This window comes from Lithobates pipiens, unplaced genomic scaffold (assembly GCF_037356315.1).
Source record: "Lithobates pipiens isolate NorthernLeopardFrog02 unplaced genomic scaffold, aLitPip1_a1.2 Scaffold_3, whole genome shotgun sequence".
NCBI lineage: Eukaryota > Metazoa > Chordata > Amphibia > Anura > Ranidae > Lithobates > Lithobates pipiens.
In genome coordinates, this window is record NW_027507790.1 from 51757215 (window position 1) to 51779075 (window position 21861).

At 39.5% G+C, this 21861-nt stretch overlaps 1 protein-coding gene across 4 annotated transcripts in view; it reads right to left on the minus strand.

Annotated features, from left to right (window-relative positions):
- The window catches only part of GNB1L (G protein subunit beta 1 like), a 58546-nt gene that overhangs the window by 19202 nt on the left and 17483 nt on the right, over window positions 1-21861 (minus strand). For 3 of the 4 annotated variants that reach the window (XM_077461674.1, XM_077461671.1, XM_077461673.1), the window contains exons 3-5: window positions 19872-19997; window positions 9512-9668; window positions 674-772 (exon numbers count right to left, since the gene is read on the minus strand). In XM_077461674.1, the coding sequence (XP_077317800.1) occupies window positions 674-772; window positions 9512-9668; window positions 19872-19997 (382 nt within the window). The remainder of the gene's footprint in view (window positions 1-673; window positions 773-9511; window positions 9669-19871; window positions 19998-21861) is intronic. The other variant, XM_077461675.1, reaches the window with a different exon arrangement.

Sequence of the window (21861 nt, forward strand, 5' to 3'; positions counted from 1 at the left end):
AAATACAGAAGAATAACAGTATATCCCAGACAGAAAAAAAATCTGTATTATAATATTGTTAAAAGCTATTTTATCCCAAATTCACTGAAATGTAGTGTTTGATCAAAAACTATTTAAGAAGGACTTCACAAAAACTTACATAAAAAGCTGTACCAAGCTGGAGCTTATAACAGCTGTGCCAATAAAGGAAGTTCAGCCTGTTACTAAATATAAGGGGTCACCACTTAACGTAGATGTAGAACATTTGTACCACTTGCTCTGGACCATTGGTGCTCTCCCTAACTGGAACCCCTGAGACTCAGCTATTTGTAAAGTTTTAAAGAAGCAGCTCCAAAGGCTTTCTCCTTTCAGTAACTAAGTAATGGGTTTCCAAAAAAAACATGTAGTTCTGCAGCGCTTCATATGTGCCTTTTTTTTTTACTGTAAAAAAAATTGTAGGTTCTAAATAAGGACACAAAGGCCACATCAGGGGGGAGCAGTTTCCACACATGTTGAAAGCATAAAATGGCTTCAAAGATCCAGTAACTCAAGTAACGGAATAATTAGAAAGCTAAATCTTAATCTAGTAAAACAATTTATGTCTGCTGTTTTCTTCTTGTAATGCACTGTGGAAGAAGCTGTTTTATATATAAACTAAAACCAAAATATGGTAATAAAGATTAAGACTGCTAACCTGCCAAAGTTTTATGCACATCGCCATTCCCCAATTGCTGTCTGCAACAGGGTCCATGGAGCCTATTATCTTTTTGGATGCCAGGTCAATAACCTGAACCTGTTCAAAATAAGGAGAAATAAAAAAACTTAAAGGCACTTATTGCATCAAACATGTAATATAAGTCACAAAATAAACATCAAAATATATAACTTTCATATATCTCAATCCCTTCTAGAATGGCATATACAGTGAGGAAAATAATTATTTGATCAATATGCTTTGGGGCTGTTTCTCTGCTAAAGGTACAGGCCAACTTTTCTTCATTTAGGGGTCAATGGACAGGACCATGTATTATAAATTCTTGGATGAGAACCTTCCAACAGCCAGAACAGTGAAGATGGGTCGTGGATGGGTCTTCCAGCATAACAATGACCCAAAACATACCATCAAGGCAACAGAGAAGTGGCTCAAGAAGAAGCACATTAAGGTCATGGAGTGGCCTAGCCAGTCTCCAAACATTAATCCTATAGAAAATGTATGGAGGGAGCTGAATCTTTGAGTTGCCAGGCAACAGCCAAGAAACCTTAAAGATTTAGAGAAGATCTGTAAAGAAGAGTGGACCAAAATCCTTCCTGAGATGTGTGCAAACTACAAGAAATGTCTTACCTCTGTGCTTGCCAACAAGGGTTTCTTCACCAAGTACTAAGTCATGTTTTGCTTGGGGATCAAATACTTATTTTACCCACTGAACTGCAACTCAATTTATAACACTTGTATCATGTTTTTTTTTTCTGGATTTTTGGTTCATATTCTGTCTCCAGCATTTAAAATACACCTATGCTGAAAATTATAGACCCTTCATTTCTCTGCAAGTGTGCAAACTTACAAAATCTGCAGGGGATTAAATAATTATTTTCCCCATTATACCTTGATTTTACATATAACTTTCTCTACTGCATAAGTCACAGAGCAACATCAAATAAAAGCTACAGTACAATAGCCAGGAAAAACGTACAATCAAGTTAGGTCAAATATATTCTAGAGCAGGGATGCCCAACTGGTTGGCCCATGGTCCACGGGACCTTTTTGTGGTCCACAAGGCAGGTAGAGTGTGGCTCTGTGCTGTCAGTGACAGCTGTCGAAGGATAAACCGAGCAGAGAAAATGGCTTTCACAGGGCTCTGATGATTACACAGTGAAAGGTGTTCTCCCTGTGTAATGCAAAAGATTGATCTGTCACTTTAGGAGCTCAGTCCTGCTCAGCATCAATTTATGAACGAAAGCTACTGTTGTAGGTTTAATTCATAAACTATCATAATGTGTAAAATAAATCTTAACACAATTTTAGCACTTTATTAACCCTTAATTGACCCTATTAGGTTGTAAATAACTTCTTCATCCCCTTCTTCCTTTAGCATTTGTTTAATCAATTGAATGTAAACTTTTAAAAATTAGCATTCACTTTTTTTTGTACTACTGCATGTAAAAAGAATCCTTTCTACCTGAAACTAAATTCTATATGTCTTCATAAAATGAGAAAAAATAGAAAACTTGCAAAGTATGATTTGCAGTTATGCCTAGTTAGTTTTTATAAATGCTAAAATTTGCAGTTAACATTATAACTAATCCTAATTCATTTTTACTGACCTCTCCATCCCTTTTTTTGCTTATATGCTATGTTTAAAAAATAGTTTTTGTGGCACCAAGGTAAAAAACTTGGACGAAGAGGTATAATGTGGAACTGGAGAGGCGTTGATTTAGCTGTGGTCCTCCACTCAGCTTATGGATACAATTATGGCCCTTGGGCCCTATTAGGTTAAACATCACTATTTTGATGAACAGACATTCACGTTAAAAAGTATATAAAATAGACCATGTTTAGCTGCTAGCACACCAATAGATATAAATTGATAACCAAACAAAATAAAAACATTGCTATGCCGAATAAAAATGATTATAGTAAGTATATAAATTAATCCAAATTGGTGCAAAGAAAGTCCTCCAACAGTGAAAAAAAACTGGTGAAGAAATTTGACAGGTAACAGCCTAGTTTAATCTTGGCACTCCAAAATCACTGCAGTGAACCTCCATCCTGTGATCAATGAGTATGCTTACCAGAATGATATGACCCTCTAGTTCTCTAGTTAAAGATCACCCAAAAGGCGCTTTATATGACAAAGATCATTGGTAGCCTTCCGCAAATACAGGTTTTTAATGGTATCCTTCAAAGTGTCATTTGGATTAGTAACAGCCAGTTCCCATTGATGAACGCATAAACAACCTTTAGGTCCAAATATCTCTATTGCCGCGTACACACGGTCGAACTGTTTGACGTACTTAGTCCGTTGAAACACATTTCAGCGGACAATCCGCTCGTGTGTGGGCTTCAGCAGACTTTTTCAGCGTGCAGTCCGGAGTACTAAGAATTTCGGTTTTTCCAAAAATCTGTCCGTCGTACTTTGGTTTCAGCGGACAATACGGTCGTCAGTATGCTAGTCCGACGGACTAAGAATGGCGCATGCCCAGAAAGGATTTACAGGGCTTTGCTGTGTCTTGGACTTCCTATTTCTAGTCCCGTCGTACGTGCTGTACGTAATCGCGCAAGCTTTCGTCGGACTGTTTGTGTATCCGTGTGTGGTCAAGTGCGTTCAGTGGAAAGTACGCCGGATTGTCCGTCGGATTGTATGACGGACTAAGTACGTCAAACAGTTTGACCGTGTGTACGCGGCATAATGGTTAACTGGTTAGGGCTTGGGCTTGCTTTTTAATCTGACAATGCACTGAGCCTCTGACTCCCAATTAACATAGGCAATTACTGTTTTACCGCAATTTAAAAATGCCCTTTATTGTGAAAGCTATTCTATTCTTGCTTGCATTCTTTTTTAGACAACTGGAATATATATATATATATATATATATATATATATATATATATATACACACACACACACTATACATTTTTTTAATGCTTTGGATCGAGTAAGGGAGGATTATAATCCCTGTCAGCTAAATTAAATTTGGTGTGCATCTGCCACAGGGTGGTCCTGGGGATACACTACAGAAAAATCCACATGCCACGTCCCGATAATAGACTTTTTTAAAAGACAAAAACACAAACACCTCAACAAAAATTGTTGACCATACTGGACTTTTTAGGCATAGATATAATATATATATATATATAAATAATATATATATATATATATATATATATATATATATATATATATATATATATATATATGAGAAAAAAAGAGGGGAGGGAAAAAGAATAATAATTTAAAACAATTTTAATTTTTCTAAAAAGAGAAATCTCAATATTTCTTATCCTGTCTATTATGTTAGAGGTATATCAAAATCTGTATATATTCCTATACACATTCATTCAATCATAGGAGCATTAAGGAAAAATTGAAACTTATTACAGAAACCAGTTTGTATAGACAGGATAACAATTGAAGAACAGATCAAATATATTTGTATGCTCTACATGTAAATCATGTAACATGTAATCATTGGCTGAAATCTGCTGCCCAACTTGTGCTGTGTCCAATCACAGCACAGAGCAAGAGAGGTCACCAGCAGACCATGGGTCTCCAAACTTGGATCCAAAGCTTTATTCAGAGATCACATTGCTACAGAAAACAGCAATGTTTCATAGCCATGCAGGACCTTCATCAGGCATGTGAAGAATTAAGCATTGGACCCAATTTCTGGTGACATCTTTTGCTCTGATTGTTCACAGTTCCAGTCGTTGGTCGCTTTAGCACCCACTTTTATAGGAACGTGTGCGTTGGGAATAGTGTCTTGCAATCACAAGATGAGCGGTCAGCAGGTGGTCAAGTAGTAGCAACATTTGTTTTTCTTTTGGAACAAATAGTTTAAAACTGTATGAATACATGTTGACCCTTGTAAGCACCTCTAGCAGTTTTATATGGTTTGTTCCAATCCCTCCAACTGCCACTTTAGCTGGACAGCTTGGTTATTTACAGAAAGTGGAAAACCAACAGATCCTACGGCATGATCAATGGGTAATAAAACGATTGATTTTGCCAATAGTTCCACTTGAAGCTAAACACTGCAATAATGACTTGAAATATGTGATTACTGAAAATATGCCATGCTTTCCCTTTAGCCCCTATTCACCGGTCGCACTCATATATGCGGCCACTTAGCCAGTGGTTTTTAAAGCTGAGTGGCCGCATACATCTTAAAACAGCTTACTGTGCTGAGAGCACGATCCCTGTACACTCGCAGCACGGTAGCTGGCGGGTACCGGAAAGTACTGAGAGCTTTCCGATCATGTGACCACTGTGACAGCCAATCACGGCAGTCACATGATTAGAAACCCACCCCCCCCAGGCATCTGAAATACCTTAAAGGGCCAGGAGGCTCAAGAGCCATAGGGTTAACTATGTTTAATCTCCTTATGACTCAAACAGGAGCCAGACTTAAACTACATACGTACATAAAAATAGGATATTTAAAATGTAAACTCAGATTGGCCCTACTAATTAAGTAAAATGATTGCTAATTTTGCCAGAGGCTTCCAGTGTTCCAGTTTGGCTGCATTAAACAAAGAGGAAGGCTACACCCTTTCACAAATTAATAAACTTTATACATGTATCTGTTGACAACCACGGGATGGAGAGTAACTAATAAATGCAATTATAAACTGGTAAACCCTTGCCCATATCACATAAACCAGGATAAAAGTACGGTAATTTATTGGTCATCAGCCAGGCCTAAAGACTTCCTGAGAGCAGATGTAAATCACCATTTAAAGTGTTTGGGCCCTTGGATGTTAATTCATTTCAATGGGCATAAAAAAATATTCTGGCCAATGAAATGAATTATTGTTCATGTGCTAAACGCACCTAGCGTTTAGACTCGTTTAGCAGCTTATAGTAGTGTCAAGCAGTTTTTCTGCCCAAACTCTGCTGCTCCTGGATGCACTGGCAGTTTTTTTCCCCGTCTCTAAAAGTCCCTTCTATTAAACGCTGCTAAAAGCATGTGTGCATGGACACAAAGGCTAACATGCAGGGGAATTTAGAGGCAGGGGGAAAAAAATGCCCCTATCAGCAGCTGTAAAACATCCAGTATGCATGAGGCCTAAACATGACAAATTACAGAATAAAACACATACTTTTCATTTAGAATAAAAATACCTTTTTTGACTAACGCCCTTTTTAGATTTCTTTGTCTCTAGACCCCATAAAAAACTGTTTTTGCAAATATTGTCATAAGAAAGCCTAGATTTTCTCTTGAAAAAAACGTATGTTGTAATTTATTACCAAATAAACAAGTTCATAGGTGAAATGTAAAAATTGCCCTGGTCCAAGGGGGTATACAGGCGCATAAGAGGTTAAAGTGGTATTAAAGCTTTTAAAAAAAAAAAAAAAAGTGTTTTACACTGAAAGGTAATATCATAGTGCTCTAGTGTGCATTGCATACCAGCACATTATGAAAGACTTGCCTTAAAATGAAGCCCTCCAGCTGCGCACTGTCACCGCTGACATGGCTTCCATCTTCACCAGGTCTTCCTTCCGGGTTTGCAAGCTCTGGCCATCTGATTGGCGGAGTCATAATGATGTCACTCCGTGCATGCGTGCATAAAATGTGAGGCATGGTACAGAGCTCTGAAAGAGCGGCATGGATATGCCATTCCTTCAGAGCGCATGCGCAGGTGACATCACTGGCTGCTTGCTGGAATATCTCCTAAACGGTTCACATTTGGGAGATATTAATTTTACCTATAGGTAAGCTTTATTATATTTTACCTGCAGGTAAAAATGTCACACAAGACTTTACTACCATTTTAACAAATGTTGCATCCCAGTGTCTTACAAGCCCAACTATACCCTAAGACAAAAGCTTGCAAATCCAAAAGACCCAGCACCCAAACACATGCAAAGTAACTTGGTACAGGCTTCTCTGTTGTATTGAAATTACCTACTCTTATTTTACTGCACACTGAGTATCTCACAGTGTATATTAGAAGGTGCAGCAAGTCAGATAGATCTTGCCTCATTTTATAGCTGGAGGACATCCAGAATCATTTTTGCTATCCCTGGCCCATCCTTTTCAGTCACTGCAGTTATTTTAATCTTGGAGGCTCAACATTACATGTGGTAACTAACTACCTAGGGCAGTCAATGTAACCTATTGCAATCTTGAATCTGCACTGTGATAACAAATGCGGCTGCTGGCATCCAAAGTTTTAAATTGCGAAAATGGGGTGGAGTCTCAGTACTGACGTCACCCTGCTGTAGAACATAGGTGGCTCTCTGGGCAAGTTCCTTGCATTTTTTAAAATATTTTAACTGGGTGATTTTTACCTTGTATTGTGTATCATTTTAAAATAAAAATACTACACTATCACCGGTCCTTATTGGCTCCTTAATGAGCTTTATTATAGTTGGAACCAAACTTTGCTGCTGTTAAAATGATGCCATTCTGGAATTGATGCATATATACCCTGGGAAGACCTGTGTTTCATTAGAGCTTATGGTCTGGTGAGTTTTCCGCTTGTCAAAGGTGGTGGCACCTGGTGCTTTTCTGAAGGATTGGTGGATGATTTCTTCCTTTGAATGTCTTTGGACTCTTATTTTCAATAGAATTTATCCATGGTACACTTTAGAGGACATGTTCTAATTTACACATTTATGCTGTACTCATTTGGGATTATTTGATTTTTGGCGCTGCATTTTTCATTTTACTTATGTCAATGTAACCTGCCTATAGATGCCCACTATTCCAGACTGACATCTACCCATCAAGGCATTTTAATATTTGCATGACTCCCAAGAGCCAGCACACTGCTTGTAAAGGGGCTGAGAGGAGTACGGAGGCTGTGATGTTTTCAGGAAGCCATGTACAGCATCCTGCTGGCCCATCCCACCAGCCATAATCTGCCTGTACCTTAATTAAAAAATGTATCAGTGGTTTAAAAAAAATAAAGATATTTCCAAACTTTTAAATGCTAAAGTATATTTTTTGTGCATTTTTAACAGCGCTTTTTATTAATTTGCTAAGCAATGTAAAATTATTTTTGGTGCAGTTGCTCAAAGAACACATGATACGGGCATCTTTGTTCAACTACCATTGATTTTAACTCCTTCCACAGTTATGCTGCGGCAGGTTGGCTCACCTGGGTGAGCCGTCGTAGCTATACGTCGGGTCGCCTTTTGACTACTAGGGGGGAGCGTGCGGGCACCTGTGATCGCTCCAAACAGAGACAGAACTGAGATCTGTCAATGTAAACAGACAGATCTCCGTGCTGTCAGGGGTGAGGAGAGCGATCTGTTGTTCATACTAGGTATGTACAACGATCACCCAGGCAGTCCCACCCCCACCCACAGTTAGAATCACTCCCTAGGTAACACACTTAACCCCTTGATTGCCCCCTACTGTTAGCCCCTCCCTGCCAGTGACATTTACACAGTAATCAGTGCATTTTTATAGCACTGATCGCTGTATAAATGCCAATAGTCCCAAAAATTTCCCAATTATGCCTGTTTGCCATAATGTTGCAGTCCTCGACAAAAAAAAAAAAAAAAAATGCTGATCCCCACCATTACTAGTAAAAAAATAATAAAATGCCATAAATCTTTCCCCTACATTGTAGACACTATAACTTTTGCGCAAACCAATCAATATACCCTTATTGCAATTTTTATTACCAAAAATATGTAGAAGAATACATATCGGCCTAAACTTAGGAAAATATTTTCTTTTTTTTAAAGAAAATTGGGGATATTTATTATAGCAAAAAGTATAAAATATTGTGTTTTCAATTCTCACTCTTTTTTTGTTTATAGCGCAAAAAATAAAAAACGCAGAGATGATCAAATACCACTAAAAGAAAGCTCTATTTGTGGGGAAAAAAACAGAACGTCAATTTTGTTTGGGTACAACGTCGCACGACCGCACAATTTTCAGTTAAAGCGACGCAGTGCCGTATCGCAAAAAGTGGCCTGGACATTGAGCAGCCAAATCTATTATCAGTGGCTGTCAGTGCCGCCTTAACTGTGCCTATCAGTGCCCACCAGTGCCGCCTCATTGGCGCATATCAATGAAGGAGAAAAATTACCTGTTTGCAAAAATTTTATAACAAACTATGAAACTTTTTTTTTCTTCAAAATTTTCCATCTTTATTTGTTTGTTTAGCAAAAAATAAAACCCCAGTAGTGATTAAATACCCCCAAAAGAAGGCTCTATTTGTGTGAAAAAAAAAATGATAAAAATTGAATTTGGGTACAGTGTTGCATGGCCATGCAATTGTCATTCAAAGTGTTTACATGCCTCTGTCATCTACAGCTTTTCTGTCTCTCTTCCGTCCTCTCCTCCCTCCCCTCCCTGCCTGTCTGCTCTGTGTCAAGTACCCGCCCCCTCCCCTCCTGCTGCTGAAATAACATTTAAAATCTTATATAATCCTCCGTTTGCTAACCTCATGTGCTCCTGTCTCTGTGATATATAAAAAAAAAATGCAGTACATACCAGATGTCAGAGCGCCGCTCACATGACCGGTCAGCTCTCTCCTCCTCTCGCCCCAACTGATGTCAGCGGGGAAATCTCAGCTCCGCCCGCTGCATCTGTCAGACGGGGAGAGAGCCGGCCGGTCACGTGAGCGCTGCTCTGAAATTAGGTATGTATTGCATTTTTTTAAATAAATCACAGACAGGAGCACACAGGATTACAGTATATAAAGTTAAATGAGTGGGTCAACAACCACTAAGTTTTTTTATTTAAAAATTACTAATTTGGTGGAAAGTTGGGAAGGAGAAAGACTTTTTAGCCATTTTCCCAATGAAAGTGCTGTTGTCCTTTGAAAGATAGCCAAAAACATATTTCTTACCTGTGAGCTTTCTTTTCCTGGCATTGCTAGTAAACAATTCTCATTATTTAATAATGAGCACTTACAAAAACCAACGCTATCTACTGCAATTGAGTCAGTCACTTCATTCCTTCCTTCTGCCAAATTCCAAGTATGTATCTGCAGATCACGACCCTGACTGGGAGAAAAGGAGGAAATTATTAATGTACTGACCGTATCATGATCATTTTCTGGAAAAATTCTTGTCCAATGTTACACGATTTAGAATTGACAATAGCAAAACCATATAGTTTTTATATTGTGGTATGCCTGCTAAATCAATTACATGGATGATTAGGATTCAAATATTATGTTATACACATAAATGTAAGATATCAAGAGGAAGTGTTCTGGGTAACACTCCCATTGCTACTGTCTGTCACATAACTAAATCTACGTGAGGTTGCTTTTAGTGACACCCCAAATCTACTTTAACCTCGGTAGCTTTACTGTATATTTGTACTCCTCGTGTTATAACAAACCAGCACCAATTATAGTACCATATGGTCTATAAGAGTAGAAATATCTTCTTGCCTAAATAAGTAATTAACTTTCCTCTTGCTTGATGCTTTCAATAATTAAAGCATTTGTAAAGTATTTTTTTTTCTTTTAGCCACTTGAAGACCAGGCCTTTTTTTGGCACTTTATGTTTACAAGATTAAATCGCCATTTTTTGCTTGAAAATTACTTATAACCCCCAAACAACAATAAATATAAATTATATATATATATATATATATATATATATATATATATATATATATATATATATATATAGTGCCTTGCGAAAGCATTTGGCCCCCTTGAACTTTTCAACCTTTTGCCACATTTCAGGCTTCAAACATAAAGATATAAAATTTTAATTTTTTGTGAAGAATCACCAACAAGTGGGACACAATTGTGAAGTGGAACGAAATCTATTGGATATTTTAAACTTTTTTAGCAAATAAAAAACTGAAAAGTGGTGCGTGCAAAATTATTCGGCCCCTTTACTTTCAGTGCAGCAAACTCACTCCAGAAGTTCAGCGAGGATCTCTGAATGATCCAATGTTGTCCTAAATGACTGATGGTGATAAATAGAATCCACCTGTGTGTAATCAAGTCTCTGTATAAATGCACCTGCTCTGTGATAGTCTCAGGGTTCTGTTGAAAGCGCAGAGAGCATCATGAAGACCAAGGAACACACCAGGCAGGTCCGTAATACTGTTGTGGAGAAGTTTAAATCCGGATTTGGATACAAAAAGATTTCCCAAGCTTTATACATCCCAAGGAGCACTGTGCAAGCGATCATTTTGAAATGGAAGGAGTATCAGACCACTGCAAATATACCAAGACCTGGCCGTCCCTCTAAACTTTCAGCTCACACAAGGAGAAGACTGATCAGAGATGCAGCCAAGAGGCCCATGATCACTCTGGATGAACTGCAGAGAACTACAGCTGAGGTGGGAGAGTCTGTCCATAAGACAACAATCAGTCGTACACTACACAAATCTGGCCTTTATGGAAGAGTGGCAAGAAGAAAGCCATTTCTCAAAGATATCCATAAAAAGTCTTGTCTAAAGTTTGCCACAAGCCACCTGGGAGACACACCAAACATGTGGAAGAAGGTGCTCTGGTCAGATGAAACCAAAATCGAACTATTTGCCCACAATGCAAAACGATATGTTTGGCATAAAAGCAACACAGCTCATCACCCTCAACACACCATCCCCACTGTCAAACATGGTGGTGGCAGCATCATGGTTTGGGCCTGCTTTTCTTCAGCAGGGACAGGGAAGATGGTTAAAATTGAGGGGGAAGATGGATGCAGCCAAATACAGGACCATTCTGGATGAAAACCTGTTGCAGTCTGCAAAAGACCTGAAACTGGCACGGAGATTTATCTTCCAACAAGACAACGATCCCAAACATACAGCAAAATTTACAAAAGAATGGTTCACAAATAAACGTATCCAGGTGTTAGAATGGCCAAGTCAAAGTCCAAACCTGAATCCAATCGAGAATCTGTGGAAAGAGCTGAAAACTGCTGTTCACAAATGCTCTCCATCCAACCTCACTGAGCTCAAGCTGTTTTGCAAGGAAGAATGGGCAAGAATTTCAGTCTCTCGATGTGCAAAACTGATAGAGACATACCCCAAGCGACTTGCAGCTGTAATCGCATTTTATATCTTTATGTTTGAAGCCTGAAATGTGGCAAAAGGTTGAAAAGTTCAAGGGGGCGAATACTTTCGCAAGGCACTGTATGTATGTATATGGATATATATATATATATATACACACACACACACACACACACACACACACACACACACACACACACACACACACACACACCCTAGGGAATAAAATGGCGATCAATGCAATTTTTTATGTCATGTGGTATTTTTTATTTTTTGGGGGGGGGGGGATACATTTTAATGAATCTTAAAAATAACACAATATATGCCACATTTTTTGTATAATAGGAAAGATGATGTTATGCTGAGTAAATAGATACCCAACATTTTACACTTTAACCACTTGGCGACCAGCCCCTGCTGATATACGGCGGAAGGTCAGCTCTATTGCGCACCATGGCGCCGGAGCTGATACTCGTGGCCGTTGGCCACGAAGTCCGCCAGCCACCTGTGATCGCTCCACAGAGAGGCAGAACAGGGATCTGTCAATGTAAACAAACAGATCTCTGTTCTGTCAGGGGAGTACAGTGTGAACGTCTGTTCCTAGTGATCAGGAACAGCGATCTCTCTGTACTTCCAGTCGTCGTCCCCCCTACAATTAGAAACACCTCCCTAGGACACACTTCACCCCTTGATCGCCCCTAGTGTTAACCCCCTCCCTGCCAGTGTAATTTATACAGTTATCGGTGCATTTTTATAGCACTGATCGCTGCATAAATGTCACTGGTCCCAAAAAAATGTGTCCGATCTGTCTGCCGAAATGCTGCAGTCCTACTAAAAATCACTGATCACTGCCATTAATAGTATAAAAAAAAGCCATAAATCTATCCCCTATTTTGTAGATGATAACTTTTGCGCAAACCAATCAATAAAAATAAGTAAAAAACTTATTGCGATTTTTTTTTGATGAAGATTTTTTTTTTACTTTTTTTGGGGGGTTATTTATGATATCAACAGTTTTTTTTATCAAAACTGTTGGTTTTTCGTTTATAGTGCAAAAAATAAAAACCGCAGAGGTGATCAAATACCACCAAAAGAGGAGGTCTAGTGCTAGAATTATTGCTCTCGCTCTAACATTCACGGCCATACCTCACATTTACATATGCACGCGAGATTTATGTATGCACTCACTTTTTCTTATTTTTTCTCTGTCACTTAAGTTTTTTTGGATCACTTTTATTCCTATTACAAGGAATGTAAACATCCCTTGTAAATGTCATTCTTATTTCATGTCCTCTTTATGAAGAGATCTGGAGTAAAAAAACAAACAAAAAAAAAACAAAAAAAAAACAAATCTCTTTTTTACCTTTAACTACTTCAATACCGGGCACTTAGATCCCCTTCCTGCCCAAGCCAGCACTGTCGCTGTTTAAATGACAATTGCACGACCATACTACATTGTACCCAAAAATAATTTTTATTGTTTTGTTCCTACAAATAGAGCTTTATTTTGGTGGTATTTGATCACCCCTGCATTTTTTATTTTTTGCTAAACAAAAAAAGACCTAAAATAAAATAAATAAATAAATTAAAAAAATGCGTTTCTTTTGTTTTGGTTATAAAATTTTGGAAATAAGTATGTTTTTTCCTTCACTGATGGGCACTGATAAGGCAGCACTGAGGGGCACTTATAAGGCAGCACCGATGAGGTGGCACCAATGACTATGGGCACTGGTAGGTGGCACTGATGGGCGACACTGATGGGTACTCATGGGTGGCACTGATAGGCGGCACTGATAGATGGCATCTATAGGCTTCACTGATGGCACTGGCAGGCATTAGGGATGGGCACTGATTGGCAGCTGCCTGGGCACCAATTGGCATTTCCCTGGTGGTCTAGGGTGGCATACCTGGTGGTCCAGTGTGGTGGCAATCCCTGGTGGTCCTGGTGGTCCCAGGTGGGCATCCGAGGGGGGCTACGCTGATAATCAGCACAGACCCCATCAGGAGAGCAGCCGATCCGCTCTCCTCTACTCGCGCCTGTGAGATGCAAGTGAGGAAAAGCCGATCAACAGCTCTAGCTATGTACATCATGATCAGCCATGATTGGACACAGCTGATCACGTAGTAAAGAGCCTCCGTCAGAGGCTCTTTACCGAGATCGGTGTAGCGGTGTGTCAGACTGACACGTCGCACCACTGATTGCCACAATGTGAGCCCCCAGAGGCGCACAAGAGCAGTCGTTCTGGGCGCCATCATATGACGTCCACCAAGAATGAGAGCCGCACTGCCCGCTGTCATTTGACGTTGGGCAGCAAGTGGTTAAAAGCAAAAGATCAAAAAAAACAAACAAAAAAGAAAAAACACTTTTTTGGGGATCTTTTGCGTTAAAAAAAAAAAAAAAAAAAGAGGTGAGGGGGGCCATACAAATAATGAAACATTTTTTATCTTAATGCAGGAAATGCAATAAAGTAAAACAAGTTTAGGCTTTACAACCACTTTACAATACATCTACAAGCTCTGGTTTGGTAGTCCAAACAAGTCTCAGATTCAGTTACTATGTGATGCAAAAGCCTCTCAATTAAAAAATATACCTCCCTTGAGTCAGGCAAACCCTTTTTCATTTGTGACCCACCTGGGAAGTACCAGGTTTGGCCAGGCACTGAGATACAAGCTATAGGCTTGTGGCAGCTAATATCCATACTCCCTCCAACCTTTTCTCATCCTTCTGTAGTGCAAATAGCCACAGGCTACATGCTACTACAGGCCACAGGCTACAGACAAGGTCACAGTGCAGCAGGTTTGTCCCCCTATTAGAAGGTGGATGAAGTGTCCACATTTGGGAGCCTTCCCTTTTTGTTCTATCCTGGAGACACAACAGAATGAGAGTTAAATGGTCAGCAAAGAAATCCTATTATAGACAATTGCCACAGGAATAGGTATTCTTACCTGCAGATTTCCCTTCACCTGTTCCAGTGACAACTGTAAAATTTACCCTCACTGTCTGTCTGTCTCAGGGACAACAGACATCAGCACAGAAAACCAGAGTGAATCTCCTCACTAGGGAAGACACAAATACACTCAAAAATAGTGAAAAAAAATAAAAATAAAAAATTGGCTACTGTTTCACTTTAACAGTCTATAAAAACTAATAGCACAAGAGAAAGATATTATACCATTATAGAACAAAATGACATGTCCACCAGCAATCACTTAGATCATTGCTGTTTTTTAAATACCAGACTACTATCAGAGAGTCAATTTCACCCCTATGTGTAAAACTGCTGAATTAGCATAGTTGACAGAAGATTCGTTGTACATGAAGCGTAATCGCTGCTATCATACGGACCATTAAACTAACACGATATTACAGAGGGAATATGATTTTGGTTGAAAGACAAATTGGGATCATTGTCCATACTGTTAAGAGATGGTTTGGCACTGCCTCTTCCTTGGAATTTTGTCCCATTAAAAGTACTATTCAGATTAATATAGAACAATGACACCCTGAAAAAGCTTTTCTACAACCTGAAAGACACTGGGTTACAGCAGATATGTTTCCATGAAAAGCAATAACTTGTTAATTGCCTTCCGGGTAAAATTACAAGCAATTGCAAGTACAGTTCACTTCTAGCCAACAGTTTTCATAAATCTGATCCAATGATTTGATGAAAGATAAAATGTAATAGCGGTTCTGCCCTAGACTAATCAGTTGGTTAAAGAGCCATGGAAAAAAAAAAAATCCTCTAACAATCCACTTAAGAGACACAAAAAATTGCAGTAGACAATATACAGATAGGACAGGATTTTTTAGATGCTCAAATATTGACATAATTCAAGTTTACCAAATAATTTTTTCAATTTAAATATTTGATAAAATTAATAAACGATATGATTTACTCTCACATAAATCAAACCATTCAAGTTGTGTGAAATTACACATATTATTCGGTCATTCCAAGAATCATAGCGTGATGTCATACAACAATGTTTGATCCGAACTAAAGTCGACCAAGCTACACGTTATATTTGCTACATGTTTCACTATAAACACGGTTTCTTCAGGAGTTATTGTAGCAAGATAACATTTTCAGATGATGACTGTTGTCAAACCAGAAAAAAAATCTTCTATATGTATACTGCGATTTTTGACCTTTTCGCACAGCTTATAGGTGATCGTGGCAGAGACAACGGTCCTGGATATGGACCATATGATTCATACATATATTTTTCTCTTCTGTTGTCTCTCCTATGGTTACCTATAAACCGCAAGCCTATGGCATGGTTTACTCCCACCGATGCCAGGGCATTTTCTACTCCCACTGGCCACAGTCAGGCCCCCTAATGTTTGAAGGGCAGTAAACTAGTCCTTTGTTTCGAAAGTTTGGAGACTCCTGATCTATATGATTAATTTAAAGCTAAAGTACAGCCAAGTAGTTAAAGCGGAGGTCCACCCTAAAATGGACCTCCGCTCATCGGAATCCCCCCCCCCTCCGGCGCCACAATCGGCACCTTTCAGGGGGGAGGGGGGTGCAGTTACCTGGATAATCCAGGTAACTGCACCCACTTCCGGGCTAGCTCTCTGCGGAACGGGGCGTACGTTACGCCCCCGTTCCACAAGCGCCCGCCCCCTTCAGCAAGTGCCCCGCTGCCTGCTGGGAAACACACAGCTCCCAGAGGCAGCGGGGACCGTCCGGATTGCGCCGCGCGGCTCGCGCATGCGCAGTAGGGAACCGGGAAATGAAGCCGAAAGGCTCCATTTCCTGATTCCCATACCCAAGATGGCGGCGGGACCCGGCAGCCGAGCGAGCGATCGGCTTCGGGTGCCGACATCGCGGGCGCGCTGGACAGGTAAGTGTCACTATTTAAAAGTCAGCAGCTGCAGTATTTGTAGCTGCTGGCTTTTAAAAAAAAAAAAAAAAAAAACGCGGAGTCCCGGTGGACTCCCGCTTTAAAGTAGTTGAAGTGAGTAATGTATTTGTATTTCTGTTCAGCCAATCTGTGTTCTGGGCATATCTGCCAGACACAACAGGGAGCTCCATCACCTCTGCAGCAGATAGTATGGTCAAGAAAACTCAGCTGGCAGTGGCTGGACAATAAATCAGCATCAGGACAATAATGAGGTCATCCCTCTGCCCACTATGTTTTGGACAGCACATAGCATAACTGGTTCCTAATGCTGGCTCTCCTATTCCTTTCTACTCCACAGTAGTTAATCTAATCCCCTTGAATTACGTATTTATATTACTGGAGAGTATAATGGGACTTGCTTGCTCATTGCACTTTACTTCAAGTAGTACACAGCAATAATAGTCTCAAAGATAAAACAATGAATACCCCCCAGGTGCCAACCTTGTTGAGAAATAGAACAATTGAGTATTTAATAGGGTTGTAAATATCTTAATGCATTTATTAAGATAAAAAGCCTTCTGTGTGCAGCAGCCCCCCCCCCCCCCCCCCCCCCAACACTTACCTGATGTCCCTCTTTGTCCAGCGATGTCCACGAGCGTATAAACCGCAAAAGATTCCCCTTCCTTCCAGCAGTGGGGCCATTGGCTCACCCTGCTGTCAAAGTCAGCTAGCCAATCAGGGGAGAGAGGGGGCGGGCCGGGTCAGGGCTATGTGTCTGACTGGACACAGGGAGCTGTGACTCAGTTTGTGTGCACCCATAGCAAGCTGCTTGCTGTGGGGGCACTGAACAGGAGGGAGGAGCCAGGAGCACCAAAGAGGGACTTAAGAAAGGGAGGATCTGGGCTGCTCTGTGCAAATCTACTGCAACAGAGCAGGTAAGTAAAACATGTTTGTTATTTATATAGGAAAACAAACAAGACTTTACAATCACTTTAATAAAATAACATCTAATTTTATAAGACCACTGAGTTACCCTTTAAACAAACGTAGACACAATTATAAAATCCCATCATTTTATATATATATTATATTTAATTTATTTATATATATATATATATATATATATATATATATATATATATATATAATTTATTTATTAGAAGCTGTGCAATGTGATATACTGCATTGCAATATGTACTATTTCCCAAGGTAATAGGCATAATAGATAGCATCTCATTGGCATAAAATACAGATGCTCATGCCAAGTAATTACAACAGTAGCGAGACAACTATCCTAGACTGTATCTACCCTGGCTCCAAAAAAAAATAAAAGGCGGGCTCCAGGATCTTGTTTAAAATGATCTGTCCATTTTTTGCCAGCACACTGGGAGTTACCTCTAAACACTAGTACACAAAATTAAACAAAAAACAATTATACAAAGTATATACACACACACACACTATAAAAAATGTAAAACATTCAATACTAAATGGACCACAAGAAGGTTATCTCTCAAATAAAAACTAAGCAAACATTAGAAATATTTCCTTAAAGAGGTTTTTTTATATCATAGTTACACAAAATAGGTTAAAATTGTGTAACCATGTATGAAAACTTTTCATTGTGTCCTCTGGGAGTGTGGCATTTTACAATCTTGTAAAGGCAAACAAGTGCTCCAACTGTTCTGCCAGTATGCTGCCACTGTTAATACTGATTGTTGCAACTCTTTCTCCTTCCAGAAGGACTTATATGCAAACCTCTTTTTAAGGCCTTGCATTTTTTACTGCCTCAGAGCACATGCACCTAATATTTAAACATGCAAAACTTATTGCAATATGCTTCAAGTAGCAATATTGTCAATAATGCATATGCAGGTCACGTCTCATCTGCAGATCCAGCATGCCACTTGATACGAGCATAGGGGTTGATTTACTAAAGACAAATACAGTGTTCACTTTGCAAATAATAGCCAATCACACACAAAGAAAATAAAATAAATTCTGTTGCTTGCACATGACTGGATGATGGAAGTCAGCAGTGTTTTACCTCATTTACTAGGCTCTAGGGAAAATTCCCTTGCAGAGTACAACTTCACTTGCAAAGTGAAGTCTGTTGCTTTTTAGTAAATTAACCCCAGAGATGTCAATCACTAGGCCATTGCATCATACACAAAAGGCACAGGTAAAGAAATGCTCCCAGTGTGAAATGATTTGAATAAATAAAAACAGACAAAATATATTGCACTCACATATACTTAGCATTGGGAATATAGACATAAACCAAAACGCATTCTTCCTCCTCTTGGGTGTCAATATAAAACCATAGCCCAGAGTCTGTGCAAGAAAGTCCTTACAGGTGGCAGGTCTAAATACCCCATTTCTTAGCACCAGTCCACTAGAAAAAAGGAGGTTCCGTTTTGAAATGATGACAGAAAGTGGGCTTATCACGTGGGACAGGGTCTTCTCAATTCCACCAATCATGGTTGACAACCTAGAAACTGGAGATTTGGAAATAATCTTGAAGAAGGAAATCACAATCCTAATTTTATGGTGGTTAATGTACAGAACTTAGACAAGTATGTAATGTTTGTATGCTGGAACTGGGGCTCAGAAACCAAGACAGTCTTCATTTTGTGAATGTGCATTTAAAGTGGTTGTAAACCCTTACAAACCACTTTGACCTACAGGTAAGCCTAGATTAAGGCTTACCTGTAGGTCCAAGAAATATCTCCTAAACCTAAATATGGTTTAGGAGATATTTGCCCAAAAACAGGCACCGCTGTCTACGGCGCATACGCCGTATACAGCGGCGCGCAGGCGCACTGAGCGCGGCATTCTCAGCGACGGAGCTGCCGCGCGTGTCGGGTCCCGTGCGCATGCGCGGGAGTGACGTCATCGCGGCTTCGCCGAATGACAGCGGCGGAGCTGCGAGACCCCACCAACAAGATGGATGCGGCGGGCTACAGGGGACAGCGGCGACTTCGCTGGCTCCTGTGTCAGGTAAGTGACACATAATGGGCTACTATGCGATGCATAGTAGTCCATTATGCTTTGCCTTTGCAGGGAATGAAAGAGGAAGTAAACTCATCAGGGTTTACTTCCTCTTTAAGGATGATGTAGTCACCATGGAGTCTTGCATAAAAAAAAAAGAAGAAAATCTAAAAGATTTGTTTACATAGTCTATGTCAGGAAAATACTTTATTTATAAAGCTATCCTCCTCATTTGCAGGAACGTGTTTAACAATCTACATTACAGTATACCCTTAAAAGAGCAAAAAAATGACTGCCGGGAGAAATTATTCAAACAGAATTATGTAGGGAAGAAACAGTACCTATCGTTTCCATAAATAAGACAGGTTGTAAGGTTTTATTACCTCATAAGACAGTCTTTGCTGTTAAGCGTATGGATCCAGTAAACAGATTTGCCATCGTGTCCATTTAGTACAGTCTCTGTTCTTCGTGTACTTACATTCCAGACATGAACTAACCCACTGGATGACCTGGCCAATAAAATAAAATCTTAAAATTAGGCATATCTCAAATATTATAGTGGGACAAGTATTACCTGGTTGTTTGCCCTAAGAAAAATCACATGTTGAGATTTTTTAATGATCTTAACAAGTGACTACAAACATGTGTAAATAGCATTTATCTCACGATCAAAATTTAGGAATAGTGAGAACCACTATAACAAGGATCCCAAAACTTGGGCCCTTCACCTTTAACTGACCCTTTGGGCACAATTTATCTCACTAACACCAACAATGAGGCACTAGCCCTCTTACTTACACTAATGACAGTGCATTATTCCTCCCACTGACACCAATGATGCAGCACTATACCTTTCTCTGACACCAACAATGGAGCACTAGTCCTTCCACTGACACCAATAATTGAGCACCATTCCTCTCACTGACACCAATGATGGAGGTACCATTCCTCCCACTGACACCAACAATGGGACACCGTTTCTCTTACTAATGCCAATGATGAGGTGCCATTTCTCCCACTGACACCAATGATGGCCATTATTCCTCCCACTGACACCAATGATGGCCATTATTCCTCCCACTGACATCAATGATGGCCATTATTCCTCCCACTGACACCAATGATGGGGCACTATTCCTTCCACTCATAACAATGGGGCACTTCTCATGCCACTTTAACCAAGGATGAGGCATTTTTATTCCAACTGACCAGCAACCCTGGAGGCATTTTTTTCTCTCACTCACCACCAAGCCAGGAGGGATTGTTTACTCCCAAAGATGTCAGGGCATTGTTTTTCTCCCTCTGCCACCATACACTTTGAACGTCAATAAACTTTGATTAATGGTTTATTTTAAAATAAATAAAATAAAAAAAGAGGATTATTGTGGCCCAAGTCTCAGTGGCTGGGCTGTTTACTAAGTAGTGATTTACTTTATTCTAATACAATTTTCAGTTTTATTTGTGAAATTAGTTGTTTAAAATTATTAATCAGTTTGAAAACCAAAGGTTGCAGCCATTATTCATCCAGTTGGGTTCCTTGTTTAACAATTTATTTGTATGCGTGCCTCGAATGCCTGCTGTCTCCAATCCCATGAATGTATTCCAATGAGCCTAGTTTACACCACTGCAGTGCTTTAATGCGTGTTAAAAAAAAAAATAAAATACATTAAAAAAAAAAAAAAAAAGTACAGCATGATGCATTTTTCCAGACGGAACATACCCCAAATGCATGAATGTGTGCAAACGCACCACGAACATGTATGAAAATGTGTAAATGCAACTTTTTTTTTTTAAGTAGCACAATGGTCTTGGTAAGGCCATACCTCTGCTTTATTAATAGACCCCTATATGTCCTATCACCAAATGCATCAGTGGCCAGACAGTTCCAGCATAGAACTGACAAGTACCGGACATTTACTTGTCACAGTAATTAAGAAATACATATTTATAAGACACATTTGTTTCTCATTTCCACTGCCTCAGAACCGAGTACTCATTTTCTTCTGGCAATGTCAATGTAAGCATTACATTTCCTCCTCATGCCCACGAGAGCTGTAAAAATGAACAAAACCTGTAACATCAACACTAGCTAAAAGAGAATCCCAGTTAGTAATAAAAAATAAAATAAAAAAAAGAGAGTGATCTTCTATAACTTAACCATTGCAACTTGGCATTTCTTTGTGTTAAATACAGTACATAAACCATTGAGGTGTAGGAATCTGAAAATCCATGCAACTTGAGGCCTTTTCTGCCACATGGTACATCCACAAACAAACTGCAGACAGAGATCAGTAGCTATTCATAAAACTTATTTATTACTGAATTTAACCTGCTGTGTTTGCTGTAAGGCTGCCGTTTGCTCCAGTATAACTA